Raw genomic sequence first — 18,202 nt, 5'->3', positions numbered from 1 at the left:
AATGGAATGATGGCCTTCATAACACGAGGAGTTGAGTATAGGAGCAAAGAGGTCCTTCTGCAGTTGTACAGGGCCCTAGTGAGACCACACCTGGAGTACTGTGTGCAGTTTTGGTCTCCAAATTTGAGGAAGGATATTCTTGGCGTGATTTGGCTTCCACTGCCTTCTATGGCAGAGAATTTCACAAATTCACAACTCTCTGGGTGAAAAAGTTCCTTCTCACCTCAGTTTTAAATGGCCTCCCCTTTATTCTAAGACCGTGGCCCCTGGTTCCCAACATTGGGAACGTTTTTCCTGCATCTCGCTTGTCCAGTCCTTTTTATAATTTTATATGTCTCTATAAGATCCCCTCATATCCTTCTAAACTCCAGTGAATACAAGCCCAGTCTTTTCAATCTTTCCTCAATTTTCCCAGCTGGTTCTCGGGGGCCTGACCGTTGGCAGGCAGAGGTTGGGCAGGCTAGGACGGCAGTCCTTGGAGCACAGGAGGCCGAGGGGCGATCTGATGGAGGTGCATAGGATCATGAGGGGAATGGACAGGGTGAATGCACAGAATCTGTTTTGCCAGGTTAATGACATTCGGGTAGGTCTTTACACCTGCTTCAGTGAAAACACAATGTAAATATTTCACTCCATATAAAAAACAATTACCATTTTGCCTTTAATTTGGCTGGTGCAACTCAAAATCGGTTACAGAAGTATTCAGTTGTTCTTTTTTTGTTGTCATGCACACATAGCCTTAATTGAGCAGGACTATTGATAGATAAGTTCTAAATTAGAATTGATTCTCATAAGATGGGTCAGGATCGAATGGAATTTCTTCACGGCGGTCATATGGTTACAAGGCAGTAGATAAAGCAGGGGGCATTGGGTGAAGCCATTTTATAAAGTGGTTATAATTTTATATCTTCAAACTTTTGAGGAAGAAATATATATATCGTCGAAAGTGGTCGACTGTTGGCAAAGTTGCAACCAGCCTCTCTGGCGTTTTGCGACAAGGGTTTTTTTTTCTGGAGGGCCCTGTTTTGTGCGTTGTGTTGTGTCGTGTGGGCAGGCTGGGGGTTTAAGGGATCTGTTGGACTGTGGCTGACACCAGGGCAGCACCTTTGCCACCGCCGTCTTCAGAAAAGATAAACTGCACGTCACATTTTGGTGCCAAATCCAGCACCGTCTTCTTCAGGATGGTGGAGAAACTGAAAGAGAAGCGAGCGATACTCGTTACAGCGCGGGAAGGGCCCACCGAGTCTCACGACGGATGCCAACACCGGGTAAGCACCAGGTGGCGCTGCGGTAGAGTTGCTGCCTTGCAGCGCTTACAGCGCCAGAGATCTGGGTTCGATACAGGCCACGGGCGCTGTCGGCACGGAATTTGTACGTGACCTCGTGGGTTTTCTCCGGGAACTTTGGTTTCCTCCCACACTCCAAGGATGTGCAGGTTTGTAGGTTAATTGCTTTGGTATACACGTAAAAATTGTCCCTTGTGCAGGACAGTGTGAATGTGTGGGGATCGCCGGTCGGCACGGACTCGGTGGGCCGAAGGGCCTGTTTCTCAAGGCTAAACTAAACTAAACGGACAATACACAGGCGGAGGCTGATGGGTGGCAAACAATGATCGCAGCACTGACCACTGATCCCACACACCAGGGATAGTTTCCATTTCTTCTGGAACCAAAGCCCATTAAACTACAATCCTCTCCGTCTTTGGAGTGCGGGAGGAAACCGGGGCACCCTCGGAGAAAACACACACGGTCGCAGGCAGACCCGTGCAAACTCCGTACAGACAGCACCTGTCGTCAAAATCGAACCCGTATCTCTGGTGCTGCAAGGCAGTAACTCTGCCGCTGCGCCACTGTGCTGGTCAGTAGAACATGACGAACCTTCTCGCAGGCTAACATTAGCAGGGTCTAGAGAGAGACATAGCACTGGAGAGCGATGCTGACCCACCATGTGCTGCCTGTAGACCCACGGACTATCTTTAATCGGACTTGACGGCAATATTGTCAATGGTGTATCCTTATTGTTTTGATGTGTTTATGGTTTATTCTTATTACATATCATCCACCAACATTTCCGTCACCTACAATGGGACCCCACCACTGGCCATATCTTCCCATCCCCTCCCCTCTCTGCGTTCCGCAGAGACCGTTCCCTCCGTAACTCCCTGGTCCACTCGTCCCTTCCTACCCAAACCACTCCATCCCCGGGCACTTTCCCCTGCAACCGCACGAGATGCAACACCTGTCCCTTTACCTCCCCCCTCAACTCCATCCAAAGCCCCAAACAGTCTTTCCAGGTGAGACAAAGGTTCACCTGCACCTCCTCCAACCTCATCTATTGCATCCGCTGCTCTAGATGTCAACTTATTTACATCGGCGAAACCAAGCGCAGGCTCGGCGATCGCTTCGTTGAACACCTGCGCTCGGTCCGCATTAACAAAACTGATCTCCTGGTGGCTGAGCACTTTAACTCCCCCTCCCATTCCCAGTCTGACCTTTCTGTCATGGGCCTCCTCCAGTGTCATAGTGAGGCCTACCGGAAATTGGAGGAACAGCACCTCATATTTCGCCTGGGCAGTTTGCAGCCCAGTGGAATGAACGTCGACTTCTTCAACTTTAGATAGCTCCTCTGTCCCTCCCTTCCACTCCTCCTTCCCAGATCTCCCTCTATCTTCCTGTCTCCACCTATATCCTTCCTTTGTCCCGCCCCCCTGACATCAGTCTGAAGAAGGGTCTCGACCCGAAACGTCACCCATTCCTTCTCTCCCGAGATGCTGCCTGACCTGCTGAGTTACTCCAGCATTTTGTGAATAAATTGGTTTATTCTTAATTGTTAACTGTATGTTTGTGTTGTCATTTGTGAGCGGAGCACCAAGGCACATTCCTTGTGTATGCACATACTTGGCCAATAAACTTATTCATTCACTCACTCACTCACCCACTCACTCACTCACTCACTCACCCACTCACCCACCCACCCATTCATTCATTCATTCACCCACCCTGCACTGAACGTCAATTGCTATTGAGGGCGTGCAGCGTAGGTTTACTAGGTTAATTCCCGGAATGGCGGGACTGTCATATGTTGAAAGACTGGAGCGACTAGGCTTGTATACACTGGAATTTAGAAGGATGAGAGGGGATCTTATCGAAAAGTATAAGATTATTAAGGGGTTGGACACGTTCGAGGCAGGAAACATGTTCCCAATGTTGGGGGAGTCCAGAACAAGGGGCCACAGTTTAAGAATAAGGGGTAGGCCATTTAGAACTGAGATGAGGAAAAACGTTTTCAGTCAGAGAGTTGTGAATCTGTGGAATTCTCTGCCTCAGAAGGCAGTGGAGGCCAATTCTCTGAATGCATTCAAGAGAGAGCTGGATAGAGCTCTTAAGGATAGCGGAGTCAGGGGGTATGGGGAGAAGGCAGGAACGGAGTACTGATTGAGAATGTTCAGCCATGATCACATTGAATGGCGGTGCTGGCTCGAAGAGGCCTAATGGCCTCCTCCTGCACCTATTGTCTATCGATTCCCTTTATTGACGGATGGATACTTTGTGAACGCGCGCGGCACGTCACGGTGAAACCCTTTATTTTGCACACCATTCGCAAGGTATGCAAAGGGTCGCCACGTAAAGGGCGCCGACATTTTATCTGCACACTGCGACTGTAATTACGTTTGGACTTTCCGCTGGGTGCGCCAGCCTTCTCGACAGAACGGGCTGAAGCGACGCGGCGACGGGCGGAGTTTGAGCGCTTACGTGGGGTGCAGCTTGTAGAGGGTCCCGTCCACGCCGACGGTGATGGCCAGGCGCTCCACGCCCCGGTTCTCCCGTATCTTGTCCACCACGGCGGCCATCCCGGCCCCGCACAGCTGGGCGGCCCTCTTGGAGACCACGCCGCACACCTCCTTGACGATGATACTGTCGTCGCACGTGCTGTCCAGCCCCAGGTGCTGGAGGATGGCGCGCACCTGGAGCAGCGCCAGGCGGTCGCTGCGGGCCACAAGGTCGCAAGTGATAGGAGGAGCAGTGTTAGGACATTCGGCCCATCAAGTCTACCTCCCCGCCCTCGCTGGAATTTAGAAGACTGAGGGGGGATCTTATAGAGGCATATAAAATTCTTAAGGGGTTGGAGAGGCTAGATGCAGGAAGATTGTTCCCGATGTTGGGGGAGTCCAGAACCAGGGGTCACAGCTTAAGGATAAGGGGGAAGTCTTTTAGGACCGAGATGAGAAAACATTTCTTCACACAGAGAGTGGTGAGTCTGTGGAATTCTCTGCCACAGAAGGTAGTTGAGGCCAGTTCATTGGCTATATTTAAGAGGGAGTTAGATGTGGCCCTTGTGGCTAAAGGGATCAGGGGGTATGGAGAGAAGGCAGGTACAGGTTACTGAGCTGGATGATCAGCCATGATCATATTGAATGGCGGTGCAGGCTTGAAGGGCCAAATGGCCTATTCCTGCACCTATTTTCTATGTTTCTATGATCTCTCTCTCTCCTCATTCTCCTGCTTTCTCCCCGTAACCCCACCCCCCCCCCTGACACCCGTACCAATCAAGAACCTATCCACTGGCTGGGACTCCACAGCCTTCCGTGGCAAAGAATTCCACAGATTCGCCGCCCTCTGACGAAAGGAATTCAGGACCATTCCCGGAGCGGCCAGCTGCTCCTCCCAGCCACCCCCAAACACTCGTCGCACCTCAGTTACCGGGCCTCTTCGTTTCTCACACGAGAAATTTCTCAACACGGCCAGCAAGTCAGGAGACAGGCACAAAAGGCCGGAGTAACTCAGCGGGTCGGGCGGCATCTCTGGAGAAATGGAATAGGCGACATTTTGGGTTCGAGGACCTCCTTCAGACTGAGAATCAGGGGAGAGGGGAACGAGAGATACCCTTGGAGCATTTAACAAAGTTACCAGCTGCTCAACAACGCCAAGCATCGGAGATACAGAGTGCGAAACATAGAAACATAGAAAAATAGGTGCAGGAGTCGGCCATTTGGCCCTTTGAGCCAGCACCGCCATTCAATGTGATCATGGCTGATCATCTAAAATCAGTACCCCGTTCCTGCTTTTTCCCCCATATCCCTTGATTCCTTTAGCCCGAAGAGCTAAATCTAACTCTCCCTTGAAAACATCCAGTGAATTGGCCTCCACTGCCTTCTGTGGCAGAGAATTCCACAGATTCACACCTCTCTGGGTGAAAAAGCTTTTCCTCATCTCAGTCCTAAATGGCCCACCCCTTTATTCTTAAACTGTGAGCCCTGGTTCTGAAGTAAGAACCTGAAATCAAAAATATTACACCTCCGGACTCCAAACTCAGTTAAGTTTAGATTTTAGTTTAGTTTAGAGATTACAGCTTCGGTCAATAGACAACAGACAATAGGTGCAGGAGGAGGCCATTCGGCTCTTCGAGCCAGCACCTTTTATCAATGTGAACATGGCTGATCATTCTCAATCAGTACCCCGTTCCTGCCTTCTCCCCATACCCCCTGACTCCACTATCCTTAAGATCCACTGAGTCCACGTCAATGTAGTAAGTAAGATTGTTCTATCAGGGACACAAGACAATTAAACACTCTTGCCTTTTGGTCAGCGTTCACGTGTCCACTAGTCCGATCCTACACACCAGGGATAAGTTGCTGAGGCCAATTAACCGACAGACCTGTATGTGTTTGGAGTGTGCGGAGAAACCGGAGCACCCGGAGAAAACCCACGCAGGTCACGGGGAGAACGTACAAACTCCGTACAGACAGCGCCTGTGGTCAGGATCGAAAACCTGGGTCTCCGGCGCTGTAAGGCAGCGACTCTACCGCTGCGCCACCGTATACATGAATCAAGGAACGTCATAGACCTGAACAGCACAAGAACAGGCCCTTCAGCCCACAATGTCCGTGCCGAACATGAGGATAGGATCGACTAGTCTCTTCTGCCCGCACGTGATTCATATCCCCCCCAAAATCCTTGCATATCCAGGTGCCTACGCAAAAGCCTCTTAAATGCCTCCACCATCGCCGTTAACCCTGGCAGCGAGTTCCAGGCACCCACCACCTTCTGATGGAGAAGCCTTGCCCCTCACATCTCCTTTTATCCTTGGCCCTCTCCCTTCAAAGCCATGTCCCCTTGTCATTGACATTTCCACCCTGGAGTCAAAGGTCCAGATATCAACCCTAGCTAAGCCTCGTCTAATTTTATATATGTGTAGGAAGGAACTGCAGATGCTGGTTCAAACCAACGATAGGCACAAAATGCTGGAGTAACTCAGCGGGGCAGGCAACATCTCTGGAGAGAAGGAATGGGTGACGTTTCGGGTCGAAGCGTTCTGAAGACGGGTCTCGACCCAAAACGTCACCCATTCCTTCTCTCCAGAAATGCTGAGTTACTCCAGCATTTTGTGTCTACAATTTTATATAGTTCTCTTAGGTCTTCCCCTCAACCTCCAGCACTCCAGAAAAAAAACAGTCCAAGTTTGTCCAACCTCTCTGGGTTAATACCTTGTAACCCAGGCAGCAATCTGGTGAACTTCTGGTTGGGTCTGGTGAAGGGTCTCGACCCTAAACGTCACCCATTTCTTCTCTCCAGAGACGCTGCCTGTCCCACTGAGTCACTCCAGCATTTTTGCGTCTATTCTCTGCACCCTTTCCAGTTTGACAACACCTTTCCTTGCACTTTCCTTGCGTAATATTTAATTTATTGAATAAAAATGATTTAAGCATCAAAGTGCATAAAACAAGCTGCTGCTCGTTGTTTCGCTTACGTACCTCTCTATCTCGGACAAAAACTTGGTCTCGAAAATGCCAACAGTCTTCAGCACGTGCGAGATGAGGCCTCTGAATAACAGGCCGCGCCTGGTAAAGTTGATCAATATGTTGCGCACAATCTCACCCAGGTACATCCCGCTGATCATTTTCTCGTATCTGGTGAAAGAGAAGATTTCCGTTTAGTTCAGATATACGGCGCGGAAACAGGCCCTTCAGCCCAGCGCCCCCACGCCGACCGGCGATCCCCGCGCCCTGACACTATCCGACACACACACCTTGGGGACAGCTTACAATCTTGTCGAAGCCGATTAACCTACAAACCCGTGCGTCGTTGGAATTTTTAGTTTAGTTTAGACAATAGACAATAGAGAACAGACAATAGACAATAGAGAACAGACAATAGACAATAGGTGCAGGAGGAGGCCATTCGGCTCTTCGAGCCAGCACCGCCATTCAATGTGATCATGGCTGATCATTCTCAATCACTACCCCGTGCCCGCCTTCTCCCCATACCCCCTCACTCTGCTATCCTTAAGAGCTCTATCTAGCTCTCTCTTGAATGCATTCAGAGAATTGGCCTCCACTGCCTTCTGAGGCAGAGAATTCCACAGATTCACAACTCTCCGACTGAAAAAGTTTTTCCTCGTCTCAGTTCTAAATGGCCTACCCCTTATTCTTAAACTGTGGCCCCCTGTTCTGGACTCCCCCAACATTGGGAACATGTTTCCTGCCTCTAACGTGTCCAACCCCTTAGTAATCTTATACGTTTCGATAAGATCCCCTCTCATCCTTCTAAATTCCAGTGTATACAAGCCGAGTCGCTCCAGTCTTTCAACATATGACAGTCCTGCCATTCCGGGAGTTAAGAGACACAACACGGAAATGGGCCCTTTGGCGCACACGCACACGCACACGCACACACACGCACACGCACACGCACACGCACACGCACACACACACACACACACAGCAATTTACATTTATACCATACCAATCACCGTACACAACTGCACGACTTTGGAGTGTGGGAGGAAACCGAAGATCTTGGAGAAAGCCCACGTGGTCACGGGTAGAACGTACGAACTCCGTACAGACAGCGCCCGAGGTCAGGATCGAACTCGAGTCTCTGGCGCTTTAAGGCAGCAACTCTACCTCTGCGCCACACAATGACAAGCACACATCCTCAGGCATACAGGGCTCAGCATGAGGCTGCCATGGTGGGGGAGCACGATCTGGAAGGTCTTCGGGATAGGAGTACATGGAATAGGCATGAAAGATCCTGTTAACCTGGGTACAAAAAAGTAAGAGATGCACGTACACTCTGTGCAAAGGCATACACAGAACGTTGAGCAGCACAGCACAAGAACAGGCCCTTCAGCCCGCAATGCCTGTGCTGAACACCACTTGGGGAGACATGAGGAGGGACCTCATTGAAACATACAGAATAGTGAAAGGCTTGGATAGAGTGGGTGTGGAGAGGATGTTTCCACGAGTGGGAGAAGACTAGGACTAGAGGTCACAGCCTCAGAATTAAAGGATGTCCTTTTTGGAAGGAGGCGAGGAGGAATTCTTTAGTCAGAGGGTGGTGAATCTGTGGAATTCTTTGCCACAGAAGGCTGTGGGGGCCAAGTCAGTGGATATATTTAAGGCAGAGATAGATAGAGTCTTGATTAGTGCGGGTGTCAGGGGTTATGGGGAAGAAGGCAGGAGAATGGGGTTAAGGAGGGAGAGATAGATCAGCCATGATTGAATGGCGGAGTAGACTTGATGGGCCGAATGGCCTAATTCTGCTCATATGATCTTCTGATGTCTCTTATCTCCCATCTGCCTGCACATATAGCCATATCCCACCATTCCCTTCATATCCATGAGCCTATCCAAGTGTCACATAAGGTCATTGGTGAGAGGAGTAGAATTAGGCCATTTGGACCATCAAGTCTACTCCGCCATTCAATCATGGCTGATCGAACTCTCCCTCCTCACCCTATTCTCCTGCCTTCTCCCCATAACCCCTGACACCCGCACTAATCAACAATCTATCTCTGCCTTAAAAACATCCACTGACAGATTCCACAGCCTTCTGTGGCAAAGAATTCCACAGATTCACCACCCTCTGACTAAATAAATTTCTCCTCATCTCCTTCCTAAAAGAACGTCCTTTAATTCTGAGGCTGTGACCTCTGGTCCAAGACTCTCCCACTAGTGGAAACATCCTCCCCACATCCACTCTGTCCAAGCCTTTTCTACTATTGGGTGCGTTTCAATGAGGTCCCCCCTTCATTCTTCGACACTCCAGCGAGTGCAGGCCCAGTGCTGACAAACGTTCGTCATAGGTAAACCTTTGTAAACCTCCTCTGGATCCTCTCCAGAGTCAGCACGTCCTTCCCCGGAGATGGTGCCCTAAAACTGCTCACGATATCCCAGATGCGCCCTGGCCAGCTCCTTGTCGAGCCCCAGCATTACATCCCTGTTTTACATTAGGTAAATGCCAGGCGCCATTTGTTTTGTTTGCGAAACCAAGCGCAGGCTCGGCGATCGCTTCGCTGAACACCTGCGCTCGGTCCGCATTATCCAAACTCATCTCCCGGTGGCCGAGCACTTCAACTCCCCCTTCCATTGCCAGTCTGACCTTTCTGTCATGGGCCTCCTCCAGTGCCATAGTGAGGCCCACCGGAAATTGGAGGAACAGCACCTCATATTTCGCCCGGGCAGTTTGCAGCCCAGCGGTATGAACATCGACTTCTCCAACTTTAGATAGTTCCTCTGTCCCTCCCTTCCCCTCCTCCTTCCCAGATCTCCCTCTATCTTCCTGTCTCCACCTATATCCTTCCTTTGTCCCGCCCCCTGACATCAGTCTGAAGAAGGGTCTTGACCCGAAAAGTCACCCGCGTGGGCTTTCTCCGAGATCTTCGGTCTCCTCCCGCACTCCAAAGACGTGCAGGTTTGTAGGTTAATCAGTTTGGGTGTGTGTGCTTGGTACAAGTGTAAACTGTCCCTAGCGTGTGTAGGGTAGTGTTAATGTGCGAGGATCGCTGGTCCCCGCGGACTCGGGCCCAAGTCCCTGTTTCCGCGTTGTGTCTCTAAGCGAAACTACAAAAAATAACCATGTTTTTAAATCCTTCCATTAACCGCAAATAACTATCCTCGTTACCTGAAAAAGTGGTGGCCTGGCCTTAAAAAGGTAAGGTATTTATTCACAAAATGCTGGAGAAACTCAGCAGGTCAGGCAGCATCTCAGGAGAGAAGGAATGGGTGACGTTTCGGGTCGAGACCTGAAACCTCACCCATTCCTTCTCTCCTGAGATGCTGCCTGACCTGCTGAGTTACTCCAGCATTTTGTGAATAAATACCTTCGATTTGTACCAGCATCTGCAGTTGATTGAGAATGATCAGCCATGATCACATTGAATGGCGGTCGGTGCTGGCTCGAAGGGCCGAATGGCCTCCTCCTGCACCTATTGTCTATTGTCTATTGTTATTTTCTTATGCCATTTGTTTTTTGCTGAGCGCTAACTTACCTTTGCCTTCCGGGGTTCAGTGAATTGATATCCACCAGTTTGTCGAAGGTTGTCCGGATGTTGTCCAGACATCCGTTGTCACCGAACGCTCCCCACTCGATGTTAATGCACATCCTGCCCTCATCTCCCTCCACGATTTCAATGTTCCTCATCTCTTCCATGTAGCAAGCGTTGGAGCCTGTCCCTGATGAGCAGAGAGCTTAGTTAAGTTCAGTTAATACCCTTCACGTGTAATGAGGCCACAGTGAAAGGCCCCTTCTCTCCACCCGAAACATCGCCTATTCCTTGCCTCCAGAGACGCTGCCCCGACCCGCTGAGTTCCACCTGCGTTTTGTGCCTGTCTTTAGTCACAGTCACAGAGTTATACAGCACCGTTCCCTCCGTAACTCCCTGGTCCACTCGTCCCTTCCTACACAAACCACCCCATCCCCGGGCACTTTCCCCCTGCAAATGCAGGAGATGCAACACCTGTCCCTTTACCTCCCCCCCTCAACTCCATCCAAAGACCCAAACAGTCTTTCCAGGTGAGACAGAGGTTCACCTGCACCTCCTCCAACCTCATCTATTGCATCCGCTGCTCTAGATGTCAACTTCTTTACATCGGCGAAACCAAGCGCAGGCTCGGCGATCGCTTCGCTCAACACCTGCGCTCGGTCCGCGTTGGCCAATCTGATCTCCCGGTGGCCGACCACTTCCATTCCCTCTCCCATTCCCAGTCTGACCTTTCTGTCATGGGCCTCCTCCAGTGCCATAGTGAGGCCCACTGGAAATTGGAGGAACAGCACCTCATATTTCGCCTGGGCAGCTTGCAGCCCAGTGGTATGAACACCGACTTCTCCAACTTTAGATAGTCCCTCTGTCCCTCTCTTCCCCTCCCCCTTCCCAGATCTCCCTCTATCTTCCTGTCTCCACCTATATCCATCCTTTGTCCCGCCCCCCTGACATCAGTCTGAAGAAGGGTCTCGACCCAAAACGTCGCCCATTCCTTCTCTCCTGAGATGCTGCCTGACCTGCTGAGTTACTCCAGCACTTTGTGAATACGTTGCCTAACTGAGTCAGTTCAGTTCAGTTCAGTATAATTGACTGTGACGTGTTCCGAGGTGCAGTGAAAAGCTTTGCTGCGTGCCAACCAGGCAGCCCAAAGACAACCCGTGATTACAATCGAGTCATCCACAGTATACACGTACAGTACAGGATGAAGGGAATAATGCTCAGTGCAGAATAACGTGCAGTAAAGTCCAATTAAAGTTAGCCAAAGGAATGCAAGAGACGCCATGTTTCGGTGCCCTTTCCACAGTCCACGCTCCAGTTCCGATGAGCGGTGCCGATGAACCCGCACGTCTTTGGAATGTGGGAGGAAACCGGAGCACCCGGGGAAAACCCTCATGGTCAGGGGGAGAACGTGCAAACAACGCACAGACAACACCCGCAATTCACCGGAATTTAGAATGGATGAGAGGGGATCTTATACTGTGGAATCACGTCGAATTCTCAAGGGATTGGACGGGCTAGATGCAGGAAATATTTTCCCGGTGTTGGGGGAGCCCAGAACCAGGGTTCATAGTTTAAGAATAAGGGGTCGGCCATTAAGGACTGAGATGAGGGAAAACTTTTTCACCCAGAGAGTTGTGAATCTGCGGAATTCTCTGCCACAGAAGGCAGTGGCGGCCAATTCACTGGATGCATTCAAGAGAGAGTTAGATTTAGCTCTTAGGGCTAAAGGAATCAAGGGATCGGGAGAAAGCAGGAACGGGGTACTAATTTGTTCAATGATCAGCCATGATCATATTGAATGGCGGTGCTGGCTCGAAGAGCCGAATGGCCGACTCCCTGCACACCTATTTTCTATGTTTCTATGTTTCTTCGTCAGGATCGAACCCGGGTTTCTGACGCCGTGAGACCCTCATCTGTCCTGGAGGACAAGACAGGGCGAAGTCAATAAAATCTTACCTACAACCAGGCCGATTTCACAATTGAAGTTCTCGTAAGCACAGGTCATCATGGTCCCCACCGTGTCATTCAGGAGCGCCACGATATGCAGGTTCAGCTCCTAGAAGCAACGTAGTAGACAATATCAACAGCGGTCAAGATCCAGCATCGTGGGTGTCGCGGGATCGGACCACGGCACCAAGGACAAAGAACCGCCCCACATGGGGGGACCGCCGTGGTGAGAACTGTGGAGGAGCCGGCCTTGGGTAGAACAACGGGCGGCACGGTGGCGCAGCGGTAGAGTTGCTGCCTTGCAGCGAATGCAGCGCCGGAGACTCAGGTTCGATCCTGACCACGGGCGCCGTCTGTACGGAGTTCTCCCCGTGACCTGCGTGGGTTTTCTCCGAGATCTTCGGTTTCCTCCCACACTCCAAAGACGTACAGGTATGTAGGCAAATGTAAAAATTGTCCCTAGTGTGTGTAGGATAGTGTTAGTGTGTGGGGATCGCTGGGCGGCGCGGAAGGGCCTGTTTCTGCGCTGTATCTCTAAATCTAAAAGAAAATCTAAACAACTGCAAGGAAGACCAAAGAAGGACAATTTAGCCCTTACACAACAGCCTTACAATTAACCCACAAACCTGTACGTCTTTGGAGCGTGGGAGGAAACCGTAGATCTCGGAGAAAACCCACGCAGGTCACGGGGAGAACGTACAAACTCCGTATAGACAGCATCTGTTGTCGGGATCGAACCCGGGCCTCCGGCGCTGCAAGCGCTGTAAGGCAGCAACTCTACCGCTGCGCCGCTGCGCCACCGCGCCGCTTGGATAGGTGATGTTTCTGGTTGGCAACCTCCTCAAGGTGAGGACCCGGAACGTCACCTATCCACGATCTCCAGAGATGCCGCCTGACCCGCTGAGTTACTCTAAGTAGGAAACGAAACTGCAGATGCTGGTTTAAATCGAAGGTAGACACAAGATGCTGGAGTAACTCAGCGGGTCAGGCAGCATCTCTGGAGCGAAGGAATGGGGTGACGTTTCGGGTCGAGACCCTTCTTCAGACTGAAGAAGGGTCTCGACCCGAAACGTCACCCCATTCCTTCGCTCCAGAGATGCTGCCTGACCCGCTGAGTTACTCCAGCATCTTGTGTCTACCTTCGAGTTACTCTAAGTAAGTGGACACGTAAGGAATGGTCATGGAAACCGGATGGAATGTGTGGGCTTGATGGCCGTACAGCCCACATCCATTTTCCTTGCTTACGTTTCCAGTTCATAAATGATAGGAGCTGAATCAGGCCATTCGGCCCATCAAGTCTACCCCGCCATTCAATCACGGTCTTTCCCTCTTAACCCCATTCTCCTGCCATCTCGGCATAACCCCTGACACCCGTACTAATCAGGAATCTATCTATCGATCCTGGCCTTATAAGGTTCTTCACACACCAGCGACCGTTTTCATTCATACTCACGCCATGTCTCTTAATGGCGTCCTTCAATAGAATAACGACGTCTTCTCCCTCCACATTGGTGGCCTTGAAGCCTTTGGTCCAGCTGACGAGAATGCCCTAAAATCAACACATCTGCTCAGGATAAATCTGTGAACGCACCCAAGTAAGGAATACTTGGCAAGATAGCAATGATTTTGTACCACCTGTGGACTCTGGGGATATAGTCATCTAAAGTCACGTTTAGTTGCGCTTACTTGAGAGATTCAGCGTGGGAACAGGCCCTTCGGCCCACCGAGACCTCGCCGACCTGCGATCCCCGTACACTTTAGCAACATCCTACACACGAGGGACAACTTACAAATCTTACCGGAGAACGATTAACCTACAAACCTGCACGTCTTTGGGAAAGAGTGTGGGAGGAAACCGGGGAACACCAACGCGGGTCACGGGGAGAATGCACAAACTCCGCACAGACAGCACCCGTAGTAGTCAGGATCGAACCCGGGTCTCCGGCGCTGTGTGGCACCAACTCTACCGCTGCGCCACCGCGCCGCCCAGTGTGTCCGTCTAACAATTTGTAGATTGTGAGTTAAATCTGTATTCACACAGTGGGCATTGTTCAATGCAGTAAAGTCAAAGTAAAGTGTGGATGGGATGTCATAAGACCGTAAGAGATAGGAGAAGAATGAGGCCATTCGGTCCATCAAGTCTACTCCGCCATTCGATCGTGGCTGATCAATCACTAACCCCTTTCTCTGGCCTTCTCCCCATTACCTCTGACACCAGTACTAATCAACAATCTATCTATCACTGCCTTCTATATCTATCTATATCCACTGACTTGGCCTCCACAGCCCTCTGTGGCAAAGAATTCCACAGATTCACCACCCCCTGACTAAAGAAATTCCTCCTCATCTCCTTCTTAAAAGAACATCCTCTAATTCTGAGGCTATGACCTCTGGTCCCAGACTCTATTGGACTCTATTGGAAACAGCCACTCCACATCCACTCTATCCAAGCCTTTCACTGTTCTGTATGTTTCAAGGAGGTTCTCCCCCCCCCCCCCCCTCATCCTTCTAAACTCCAGCGACTACAGGCCCAGTGCTGTCAAATGCTCCTCATATGTTTACCCACTCATTCCTGGGATCATTCTTGTAAACCTGCTCTGGAACCTCTCCAGAGCCAGCACATCCTTCCTCAGATACGGTGCCCAAAGTTGCTCACAATATTCCAACAGCGGCCTTACCATCTCCTGACAGAGCCTCAGCATTACATCCCTGCTTTTGTATACAAGCTCTCTCGGAATAAATAGTGTGAATTGTGAGGAAGATGCAATAAGGCTGCAGGGTGACTTGGACAGGTTGTGTGAGTGGGCGGATACATGGCAGATGCAGTTTAATGTAGATAAGTGTGAGGTTATTCACTTTGGAAGTAAGAATAGAAAGGCAGATTATTATCTGAATGGTGTCAAGTTAGGAGGAGGGGGAGTTCAACGAGATCTGGGTGTCCTAGTGCATCAGTCAATGAAAGGCAGCATGCAGGTACAGCAGGCAGTGAAGAAAGCCAATGGAATGTTGGCCTTCGTAACAAGAGGAGTTGAGTATAGGAGTAAAGAGGTCCTTCTACAGTTGTACCGGGCCCTGGTGAGACCGCACCTGGAGTACTGTGTGCAGTTTTGGTCTCCAAATTTGAGGAAGGATATTCTTGCTATGGAGGGCGTGCAGCGTAGGTTCACTAGGTTAATTCCCGGAATGGCGGGACTGTCGTATGTTGAAAGGCTGGAGCGATTGGGCTTGTATACACTGGAATTTAGAAGGATGAGGGGGGATCTTATTGAAACATATAAGATAATTAGGGGATTGGACACATTAGAGGCAGATAACATGTTCCCAATGTTGGGGGAGTCCAGAACAAGGGGCCACAGTTTAAGAATAAGGGGTAGGCCATTTAGAACCGAGATGAGGAAGAACTTTTTCAGTCAGAGGGTGGTGAAGGTGTGGAATTCTCTGCCTCAGAAGGCAGTGGAGGCCAGTTCGTTGGATGCTTTCAAGAGAGAGCTGGATAGAGCTCTTAAGGATAGCGGAGTGAGGGGGTATGGGGAGAAGGCAGGAACGGGGTACTGATTGAGAGTGATCAGCCATGATCGCATTGAATGGCGGTGCTGGCTCGAAGGGCTGAATGGCCTACTCCTGCACCTATTGTCTATTGTCTATTGTCTATTGCGTTTGCTTTCTTTACCAGTGATTTTTATGTTGACTGAGGGGCAGTCGCGGTGGGGGATTTGGTCATGTCCTTGCAGTTATTGCTGCTAAATAGTGGAATGGTATCAGACATCAAGACAACTGCCTTGTCTTGTAGAAACAAGGAACTGGACAGATGCTGGTTTACACAAAAGGACGCAAAGTGCTCGGGCGGTCACGGTGGCGCAGCGGTAGAGTTGCTGCCTTATAGTGCTTGCAGCGCCGGAGACCCGGGTTTGATCCCGACTAAGGGTGTTGCCTGTACGGAGTTTGTACGTTCTCCCCCTGACCTGCGTGGCTTTCCTCCGAGATCTACGGTTTCCTCCCACACTCCAAAGACGTGCAGGTTTGTAGGTTAAATGGCTTGGTAAATGTAAAGATTGTCCCTTGTGGGTATAGGATAGTGGGGACTGCTGGTCAGCGCGGTCCCGGTGGGCCGAAAGGGCCTGTTTCCGTGCTGTATCTCTAAACTAAACTCAGTGGGTCAGGCAGCATCTCTGAAGAACATGGACAGGTGATATTGAACACCTCCGCTCAGTCCACCCAAACCTACCCGATCTCCCGGATGCTAAACACTTTAACTCCCCCTCCCATTCCCACACTGATCTTTCTGTCCTGGGCCTCCTCCAGGTGTCAGTGAGGCCCAGCACAAACTGGAGGAACAACACCTCTTATTTCACTTGGGCAGTGGTATGAATATTGACTTCTCTAACCTCAAGTAATCTTTGACTTCCCTCTCTCTCCATCCCTCCCCCCTTCCCAGTTCTCTGACTAGTCTGACTGTTCTTGTTTACATTTTATCTCTATTTGCTTTATTGTTACCTTCTCCTCGCTAACAATGATCTAATCTACATTTCCCTTGATCCCTGTCCCCTTTGTCTCGTTTTCACACCTTACACTTCCTTTTCTCTGTATCACCCTCTCCCCTGATTCAGTCTGAAGAAGGGTCTCGACCCAAAATGTCCCGCATTCCTTCTATCCAGAGATGCTGCCTGTCCCGCTGAGTTACTCCAGCATTTTGCATCCATCTTGTGGACAGGCGAACGTTGTGGTCGGGATCATTCTTCAGACCCTTCGTTCATCTTGTTCATTAGCGTCAAAATGAGTTGAGTTCATTTCCAAGTAGGCAAGGATATGATGAAGTGCACCACAATGGGCCTTCAAGGCCAGGATAAGATGAGTTCCTTTTTCAAGAGCTTGCTGGTGGAGTTGCTGCCTCAGAGCACCAGAGATTTGGGGTTCGATCCCGACCACGGGGTGCTGTCTGTACGAAGTTTTCACCTTCTCCCTGCGATCGTGTGGGGTTTCTCCGGGGGCTCCAGTTTCCTCCCACATCACAAAGACATGCAGGTTTGTCGGTTAATTAAATTCAATGATTCAATTCAATGAATTGGCCTCTGTAAATTGCCCCTTCGTGTGTAGGGAGTGGACGAGAAAGAGGGACAACATGGAATGTGAAGGAGTGATCGGTGGTCAGTGTGGACCCGGTGGGCCGAAGGGCCTGTTTCCATGCTGTTTGCCAAACTGAACTAAAATGGCGCCGGAAACATGACAACCCTTTGTGTATTGCCTCAGAAGACATCTACTATTTGTTTTTACAAGAGCATAATCACACTCATTTACTTATGCATGATCGTGCTTGTTAGAGCATGATTTTAGTGTAGAGATAGTTTAGAGATACAGCATGGAAACAGGCCCTTCGGCCCACCGAGTCCGCACTGGCGACTGTCCCAATTGTACATTGCCCCTAGTGTGTGGGATAGTTGGACACGTTAGAGGCAGGAAACATGTTCCCAATGTTGGGGGAGTCCAGAACAAGGGGCCACAGTTTAAGAATAAGGGGTAGGCCATTTAGAACGGAGATGAGGAAAAACCTTTTCAGTCAGAGAGTTGTGAATCTGTGGAATTCTCTGCCTCAGAAGGCAGTGGAGGCCAATTCTCTGAATGCATTCAAGAGAGAGCTAGATAGAGCTCTTAAGGATAGCGGAGTCAGGGGGCATGGGGAGAAGGCAGGAACGGGGTACTGATTGAGAATGATCAGCCATGATCACATTGAATGGCGGTGCTGGCTCAAAGGGCCGAATGGCCTCCTCCTGCACCTATTGTCTATTGTCTATAGTGCTGGTGTACAGGATCGTTGTGGTCGGCACGGACTCAGTAGGCCGAAGGTCCTGTTCCGCGCTGTATCGCTAAAGTCTAAAATGTAAAGAGTGCGGTTACAAACATGAAGGACAGCTGCAGAATGCTACAATGGATACTTTGGAAAATTACAGAGTATAATGAAAGATGCCCAAGAGAATTGAAGAATTGAACGGGGTTA

At 50.2% G+C, this 18,202-nt stretch overlaps 1 protein-coding gene across 1 annotated transcript in view; it reads right to left on the bottom strand.

Annotated features, from left to right (window-relative positions):
• Positions 1-1,063: 1,063 nt before the first annotated feature.
• LOC144600804 (hexokinase HKDC1-like) overlaps positions 1,064-18,202 on the bottom strand; it is a 76,617-nt gene continuing 59,478 nt past the window's right edge. The window contains 6 exon segments of the mRNA XM_078412697.1: positions 1,064-1,193; positions 3,753-3,986; positions 6,752-6,907; positions 10,270-10,453; positions 12,220-12,319; positions 13,664-13,759. Coding sequence (XP_078268823.1) covers positions 1,064-1,193; positions 3,753-3,986; positions 6,752-6,907; positions 10,270-10,453; positions 12,220-12,319; positions 13,664-13,759 — 900 coding nt within the window.

Source organism: Rhinoraja longicauda, chromosome 16 (genome assembly GCF_053455715.1).
Source record: "Rhinoraja longicauda isolate Sanriku21f chromosome 16, sRhiLon1.1, whole genome shotgun sequence".
Lineage (NCBI taxonomy): Eukaryota > Metazoa > Chordata > Chondrichthyes > Rajiformes > Arhynchobatidae > Rhinoraja > Rhinoraja longicauda.
The sequence above is the reverse complement of the archived record's forward strand: the minus strand, read 5'-3'. Positions and strand labels throughout refer to the sequence as shown.